Source organism: Haliotis asinina, chromosome 5 (genome assembly GCF_037392515.1).
Source record: "Haliotis asinina isolate JCU_RB_2024 chromosome 5, JCU_Hal_asi_v2, whole genome shotgun sequence".
In the NCBI taxonomy this organism is placed as follows: domain Eukaryota; kingdom Metazoa; phylum Mollusca; class Gastropoda; order Lepetellida; family Haliotidae; genus Haliotis; species Haliotis asinina.
Window position 1 is genome coordinate 4,905,554 of NC_090284.1, and position 8,795 is coordinate 4,914,348.

Sequence of the window (8,795 nt, forward strand, 5' to 3'; positions counted from 1 at the left end):
ATTTGTTATATGTATATGCCATCATTCATTGAGAAATTTGAGATCCTTCCTAGGACGTCATCAACAGTGGATGACATCACATTCTCAATACTAAATATACAAACTGACGCTGAATATTCCATGTTTTAGTGAAATTACCGTGTGATGGTTTCATGATATCTCATTCTTGAAATGTGTAGAATTTAAGGGTACCAGGCAGAAGGTTGTGTGTACTCACGCAGTTCTACCGTTGCTGTGAAATGATTGTGAACGTTCTGAAGCATAGTAAATGCAAAATAAACTTACATCTCGAAAGCGAAAGTTATTCTACTGAAGGAAAAGAAAGTTGATAATCGACAACCTTAAGTAACATGCAGGCATGAAACAAACGTTTAGTTTCCGGTATATGGTCTCTGGTTTCCATGAACATCCATTTCATGTCAAAATAGTTAGAAACTGGTAAAAAATCAAAGAGATAGTTTTGCTTTACTCCTAAACACATGAGAGGTTTGAATCCAGTGTGAGGAAAATAATTCTGATTACAAAACATGACAAAATAACACACAACAATCATACATATGTACACCCACAACATCTGGTGAAAGAACAAGCAAGCCCTAAAAAACATATTTTTTCTCATTTATATAAAACGTAAACCAAACACGCATAATTTCGGATCTGATGAAATCTTGGCGAGTTTGATTCTTTTTCTAATTATTAAAACAGTCGTTTATGACTGGTTAATCACCAGACAAGGGAGCAAGCAGGCTTTCCTCCAGAGGGGGGGTAACTCTTTCAGATTGACAGTGTTACTTCCCCTAGATGAACCCTCGGGTGCGATGCATCATCGTGTCATGGCTTTAGTATAACTTAATGTCTCTGTCCAAACTCCAAGAATTCTTATCCAACCCTAGGTGAGCAATGCTACGTCTCTGTAAGATATGGCATGTTTCAAAAGAAAGCATATCTTTGACCCAGATAACCATCCCCGACCGAGGTGCATGGTGACGGGTCATTGATACGCAGTCCAAAGTCGCGACCGCGAAATGTCAAAATATCTCGGCGAGTTACCCTGCCTGTACCGTCACCGAAATAGTGGCTAGTCATTGTTCACCATAGACGGAGATCGCACAGGGAGGTTAAGTAAGACACGGACATTGGCCTTTGAAACCTGGTGAAGTGTGGTTATTGTAGTTTGTCTGAGGCAATTGTAGTTAAGCCACGTTTTACATCGTGCCGTACGTTTAGAATAATATTATATGTTAGTTGAAAACATGGTGACAAATATAACCGAAATATGAGCTGACTGCCCTTTTCATTGTTTTCGTGACACAGGTGTTCAATATGCAACTTGTCATTTATGATTAGATCAATGAGCTCTTTCCATATTTATCAATACACGTCTATTGATACTAGCTGTACACCAATAATCAAATGACCATTTGTAAAACATCACACAATGAGCTACTGCTGAGTAGTCATGAAACATCCTGCCTTAACATGATATAACAAGTTTATTTTGAAACAGTAGCGACATTGTTGTGTCTTTTTAGGCTGTGAATGACGGGTAGAGCTGGGTACTCGGTCGTAGTTGCAGTTGTAGTAGCAGTCATAGCTTTCTACGGGTTGGTATTGCCACATTCCACATACAGTAACCTCTCTCTTTGCTGTACCTCTTTGTCACAGCCTACTCCACATGTAGCAAAGTCACTTTCATCAGAAAGCTGAACTCAAACCCAATTCCAATCCAGCTTCAGAAGTAGAAAGATACAAGCGATGTACCTTAGTTATGAAAATCTAGAATATGGAGTTCACACTGAGTGTTATATCTGGAGATGACTGTAAGTAATTCTTTACATATATTCAATAAAGCTTTACTTAAACGTCCTAGCATCAGTATCTCATACATATAAACCAGGGATTTATACATGAATTCTTTGCATCCTATACTCACAAAAATTAACAATGATGCAACAAAATTTGTTAGAGCATCCACAGGATGCAGAAAAAATCCAAATACTTTTTGTAGCATGTCAATTAAGTGACAATAAGCTTGCTACTGGCTGGGTTATGTTATCATTTGCAGTTCAGTAACAGTTGGGGCAGTGGGGTGGCCTAGTGGTAAAGCTTTTGCTTGACACGCCGAAGACCCGGGTTCGATTCCACACATGGGTACAATGTGTGAAGCCCATTTTCTGGTGCCCCCTGCCATGATATTGCTGGAACATTGCTAAAAGCATCGGAAAACTAAAACTCACTCAGTTACTGTTACTGTAACAAATAATTTGATGATTTTGGTACACAATTCAATAACAGTAAGAGTGATAATAGTCAGGTGTCGGGGACACCCTATTTTGTTGTCCAGGACCCCTGAAAATTAAGAGTATGAGTCTCAGGGACCCTACAAACCAGTGCTCAAGGTAAATACCTGCTTATAAACTATATAAAAATGTCACTTCTTCTGTTGACAGTCCACTAAAGTCTATGGGTTGCATCTCGGCAATCTAGCAGGTAGAGGGTTTTCATAGTACACCAATGGCAGGATGACCACCTCTGTAGCAAATATAAACAGTGTAACATAAAAACATTATCTAACATTCCATGCTTAAATTTAAAGTTACTGGTATTTTATTTATTTATTTTTTTAATTTTATGTTTTCATTTATTTATTTATTTCTAATATTTCTTTTTGATATTTATCTATGTCTTTATTTATTTTTCTGAGGATGGTGGAGATTTGGAAAATGATATCATTTCATGCAAAAACAATATGAACTTCATTTTTCTCGTCTTAACTGGCAGTACCATGCACACATCTTATGCACAGAATTGCAGAATTATGTACTGCAAGTCCAAATACTGACATTCCATCAGTTTCCTGAGTAGATCTAACCTCCCTGCTCACCAACAACTGATTAAAGTTGCCTCTTCTTTCCGTGGATCAATTTCCAGATTTGTCTGTGAGGAATCCTGTTCGATTCTTTATGCAAGGCAGCAGTCATTTTGAGTCTGGACAGGGGGATCTCTCTATTGAACACGACTGATGAAAATGTCCCACAGGTGCTCAGTGGGTTTGAAATCTACACTCATTACTGGTCAACAGCATTGTATGGCAAGAACCCAAAGGGAACATCCCCTAGCTATTGCTGCAGGGAACCATAGCTGTGTTGTTTTGTTTCCAGACACATGTAAGACCATGCACCATATGCAGTAGAACATGATTCACTGGCCATGGGAGTGGTGGGGTGGCTTGATTGTTAAAGTATTCGCTCTTCACGTCAATTCCCCACATGGGTACAAAATTTGAAACCCATTTCTGGTATCCCCCACTTATATTTCTGGAATATTGCTAAGGGGAATATAACTGAACTCCTTCGCTCGCTCACATATTGGCTATGATGCAATGTTCCAGCACACATGTTCATACCATCAGGCTTATCATACTGCTTTATGAGCTGAAGACACTTTTATATGCTTGATGGTCCTCTGGCCCTGTGTCCTGCAGCTTTTAGCCGATTCATGATGGTCTTGCAAGAAATGGCTACCCCTGGTAAATGCTGTTGCTTTAACCATGTGCTCAAGCCTCACCTGATGAACAGCAACAACAACACCTAACTAGTCTCACCCATGTTCCATCCTCTTTTGTTGTTGTCTTAAGAAGTCTGCCAAGTGTTGGAGGATCTTCCTCTGTTTGCTCATGAGTCTTAAAATGATGGAAGGATTGTGCCAAACTTGATTCCAGATTATTTTTAGGGACTTTTCTCATGCTGGTAGTTGGCCACCTTGTAGCCTCTGACAAGTATGACATGACTTGAAGGTATTGAATGTTCAGTCCAAATTGGAAAATAGAGAGTGTGACATGTTTTCAGTAAGCATTTGATTTCAATAATGTAGGTATGTGACATTCCACACCACTGCACCTGCATCAAGTACCACCACAAAAAAATCATGCAAAACCACAAGATGCAATGTTAATAAATCATCCTGAAAAAGTGTTCTGTTTTCTAAATTCAAGGAAATAGGTGTTTTTAATTATTTTTCCATATGTATATTTTGACAACGTGTAACTGGAAGTCAGTCCACTGACTGACATTAGGTTAATACGTGCCATGTGAAGGAGCACAATCAACAGAGTCAGTTTTCAGTGTCTGGTCAAAGAGTATATTTTTTCACCTATAACCAGGATAGGTTGATGAGATCTGATCTTAGCCAGATTTTATATGGAGTTGGTGTTGTGAAATGGTCTAGTAACCATTGTGTTGTGTCAACCTGCATTAATTGGAAACTGTTTCAGTCACTGTGCAGTGAAGTAGCATTTTCTGAGAAGACTAGGAATAATGATATATACTAAAATGCATAATGATATTAGATCTACCATGTTCTACAATATTTAACAAGATTAGGCTGTATATTCTAAGGCTGTTATACTAGTTTTCCTTTCAGGGCGGTGGGGTAGCCTAATGGTTAAAGCGTTTGCTCGTCACACTGAAGACCTGGGTTCGATTCCCCACATGGGTACAATGTGTGAAGCCCATTTTCTGGTGTCCCCCGCCGTCATATTGTTGGAATATTGGAAAAAGCGGCGTAAAACTAAACTCTCTCACTCACTCACTCACTAGTTTTCCTTTCATTCAAACTCCAATGCTGGTATACTAAAACTTAGAATGCTTGTTTATTCCAGCCTCCCCACGATGGGCTTGTCTCGTGTTTTGCTGGGTATGGCCGGGGTTGCTGCCGGGGCAGCCATCTTGTGCAACTTGCCAGCCAACCCGTTTGTACCAACACCAGTGAAAGCAACACTGCCATATTTGTCTGGGATCAGTCTAAAAACAATTGAGGACAAACCAAAAGAATTCAAGGTGACTATTCTGATTGCTTACTGTAGAAGGGGTAGAGTCATATCTGAAATTAAACTTGATGGTGTTTTTACCATCAGGTTATTTAGAAAGTGAGATAGTGACTGTAGTTTTACTCTGTAGTCCGCTGTATGTCAACTATGTCACAGATGGACTGTAAGTAATGTTGATTTTTACAGTTGCATTGAGAATAGGGCTCTGACGGGTAGCAAAAATTGACCTGGATAAAACCCGACCTGGACTCGAGTACCTGTTAATTATAGTATAGCTTTTAGTGAGAGCTACGTGTGTCTGTTTTATGTTGTTTTCAGTAGAATGTCACACAAGAACGACACACTTATAAGTTATAAGGTCTGTATTGATTGGAAAACTCATACAAAATCTTTCCATGAAACATGTGGGATGGGTTTGACAAAACACAAACCTAATTTCATTGACACATTTGACTATGTGCTTGACCTGTGTCATTGTCCCCTTTGGTTCCATAACAGGTCACATCTTCCAAGGTTAGTATGTATGTTTGACAACTAGACAGATTCTAGATACATTGGACCTGGATGCCGTTTCCTCAAAGACATGATGGACAGTGAACTTACCTGGAACCTGTCATTCTTAAATGATTATGTTGGTACTTGCTGGTTTGATTCATTTGTATAAATAGCTGACTACATTGTAATGCTGTATTGAGATAATGGTGTGTGGTTGCGTATATGGAATGTTTAAAGAAAACACACAAAATAACCTTTAACCTCAAAATTCACAGCTATATGTAGTTTGTTCCTCACTCAAACCAAGGCTCAAAATGAAGTTCTCACAAAATGGTTTATCTTGACTATACTCATGAAAATATATCCACAGGGAAAATATGTTACATGTTATGCGTAATGATTCACACCACTGATTTTCTTGTCTGTCTCATTCCAGGCCAAAGCACTATGGGAGAAAGGTGGTGCAGTGATAATGGCTGTCCGGCGACCAGGATGACCTTTGTGTCGGGAGGTGTGTTCATGGCAGGGTGGACAGAACAGGAAATCGATATTTGTTTCACATCATGTGTACAGAAAACTTTCACATTTCCATTCAGTTTACTCATTTATTCTCACCCTTGAAGGTTTCGGGTAGATAGGCCTTCAGCAACCCATGCTTGCGGTAAAAGGCGACTGTGCGTGTCATAAGAGGAGACTAACAGGATCGCCAGGTCAGGCTTACTTTGTTGACAATTCATCATATCCTAATGGTGTAGATAGATGCTCATGCTGTTGATCACTGGATTGTCTGTTCCAGACTCGATTATTTATGGACCGACATTACACAGCTGGAATATTGCTGCATGCAGCTTTAAACAACAAACCAACAACTCCAGCATATTCAGCCCCACATATTCATTCCCACACCTATCCATTCCCTCACTAGTTTCCCCTCCCCCTGAGCAGCTGAGGTGTATGACTGTGTGATCTGTTGCAGGAGGCCCTGGGGCTGTCCTCCCTCAAGTCGGATCTTGACGCCCAAGGAGTGGCTCTGCATGCTGTAGTGCATGAGACCCTTGGAGTCAAAGAGTTCCGACCCTTTTTTAAGGGTGATGTCTTCCTGGACAAAGAGGTACTTCATGTGCTGCTATTGAAGCATTTACCATCTCAGAAATATTATATTTAACATTAATATCCATTCAGTAACATTACGACACAAATTACAAAACAACGGAGAAATCTCCTGTAGTGTGAAAACAAAGCTGGACAACTTGTTCTGGTGTGAGGCTGTGATTTCTGGTGTATAACATTCGTATGCACTGTTATATGTTGCTATGTCACTGACATCTCATGAGAATCTGATAAGCCAGTGCATGTCAGGTAGTCAAGTTTAACAACTTTGATGATTGCACAAGTGTACCCCATTGATTGCAAGATGATGATTATCGTGTCCAGTGGCTTGTGTGCCCAGGATATATTATCTGCTCCCTAGCATGGTACAGCTGCAAAATTACTTACTCTTCCATTGGGTGACATTCATTTGTGAGGTCAGTGATCAAATAAAAACTGTCTCTCGTTTCTGGCCTGAAGTCCAAAGCCAACCAATTGACTACGCAGGTGTTCTGAAACACATGGATCTACTGGTAAATAGCCTCATCTGAGAATGTTACAATATTTGGTGGATTTTTTTGCAGCGCAAGTTTTATGGCCCAACAGAGCGATGGATGCTGTTTTCAGCGTTACTAAGAGTTAAAGTATGGATGAATATCATCTCAAACCGACAGAGTGGAGTGAAAGGCAACATGGTTGGGGAAGGGAGGCTGCTGGGAGGTAGGTGCTTCCATTCAAAATGTCACTCAAATTAAGTGGCAGTGAAATCCTACACAGTTGAAAACTGACAAAAGGATATGGCTTATGTCTTGGTTCCTCTGGCTCATTACCATCCTTCTCCCAGATCATGATATTTAATACAACAGTTACCCTTTTCAATATCCATGAAGATCCGGGATAGAAGAGGTCTTCAGCAACCCATGCTTGCCTTAAAAGGTGACTATGCTTGTCGTAAGAGAAGACTAACGGGATCGGGTGGTCAGGTTTACTGACTTGGTAAACACGTCATCGGTACCCAGTTGTGCAGATCGATTCTCATGATGTTGATCACTGGATTGCCTGGTCCAGACTGGATTATATAGACCGCCGCCATATAGCTGAAATATTGCGGTGTGCAGAACTCACTCTCTTTCCATTTCAAGAACTGGCACTTTGGATAATTGTGGAAAGCTGATTAACTTCTCCTTAACACATATATGTTTTCGTCTGTTTCAGCTGTATTCGTGGTTGGTCCAGGAGAGCAAGGAATATTGTTTGAGCACAGGGAGAAGGAATTTGGAGATTATGCCAACCTGACTGATGTTATGGATGCAGTAAAGCAGATTAAGCAGTAGACAGGTTTTTGTATAGATGTATGTATGATATATGGGTTTTGAACATAATAAAAGCAATATGTATGCATGAGTGAGTACCATCACCTTAATCCATCTCATCACCTTAATCCATCTCATCACCTGTTGCAAAGTTGAAGAATGAAGTCTCAGGTCAAAGGTTACCTCCCTGAGATGGAGGAAAAAAACAGCGAGGGTAACAGCTGTAGAGCTGCATGAAGTGATCTGATGTATTTAAATATATGCTACGTAATAAAATGTTCTTTTATGACTTGTCTTGTGTCACCCTTTTCTAGCAAATGAGTTACACAGAAGAGCACTCATTTAAAAGTGATTTCTGAACGGTTCTATCCAATGCTATGAGGGAAGGTGAAGAGATGAATGAATGAAATCTGTCGGTCTGCTTCATGATGGGTACGTTTCATGGCACTATATGACACCACACCTCTCCAGAAATAGATAATGCTCTTAATAATACTGTCAGGCCTCAGAGAAAAAAATTAGGATGTGATGCCATGTGATGCTCCCTTTTTGTGTTGTGGGGTGCTATTCTTCATAGGTTGTCATTCACTTTTAAAGAATGCACATGTAAATTGTAATGAAGAAGTTGTATAAACTTAGAACTACCCACCCCTTTTTCATCACACCAGCATCTAAAACGTCATCCTTTGTCTTCAGGGCAGCAGTTGTCTGTGCAGAGTTGTGGCCCTTGAGCACAGCATAAGCCTGAAGCCATGTGTTTAAATCCTGATTTACACTGTGTTGGTTTGTTCATGCCATAGCCATGATCGGGGTAAATCCCTCAAAATACATTCTGCAGCCAAATCATTTGAAATGTTAATTGATCCTTTAAGTGAGTTCTGTATGATGTGTTCATGGGTCATATCAATATCAGTGTTTCTATTTGATGGCAGTCTTCCACAACAATTCACCCCTGTGAAGCGAAATATTGACCATGACAGAACATCCCACAGTGATCTGTTTTGCTGGTATTCAGTATTTATCTCCTAACAAATTGTACAGCAGATCACAAAACATAAAAAGCATCTTTA

The 8,795-nt window shown here is 39.9% G+C and overlaps 1 protein-coding gene across 2 annotated transcripts; it reads left to right on the forward strand.

Annotated features, from left to right (window-relative positions):
• The first annotated feature begins 775 nt into the window (after window positions 1-775).
• Window positions 776-8,014, forward strand: LOC137283415 (peroxiredoxin-like 2A). Of its 2 annotated transcripts, XM_067814886.1 has the most exons (7): window positions 804-893; window positions 1,533-1,604; window positions 4,661-4,838; window positions 5,760-5,834; window positions 6,300-6,434; window positions 6,997-7,132; window positions 7,628-8,014. In XM_067814886.1, the coding sequence occupies exons 2-7, from the start codon at window positions 1,540-1,542 to the stop codon at window positions 7,744-7,746; spliced, it is 708 nt and encodes a 235-aa protein (XP_067670987.1). In that variant the 5' UTR covers window positions 804-893; window positions 1,533-1,539; the 3' UTR covers window positions 7,747-8,014. The 2 variants fall into 2 exon arrangements, with proteins under 2 accessions (XP_067670988.1, XP_067670987.1); XM_067814887.1 differs by lacking the exon at window positions 1,533-1,604 and having other exon boundaries at window positions 776-893.
• The last annotated feature ends 781 nt before the right edge of the window (window positions 8,015-8,795 follow it).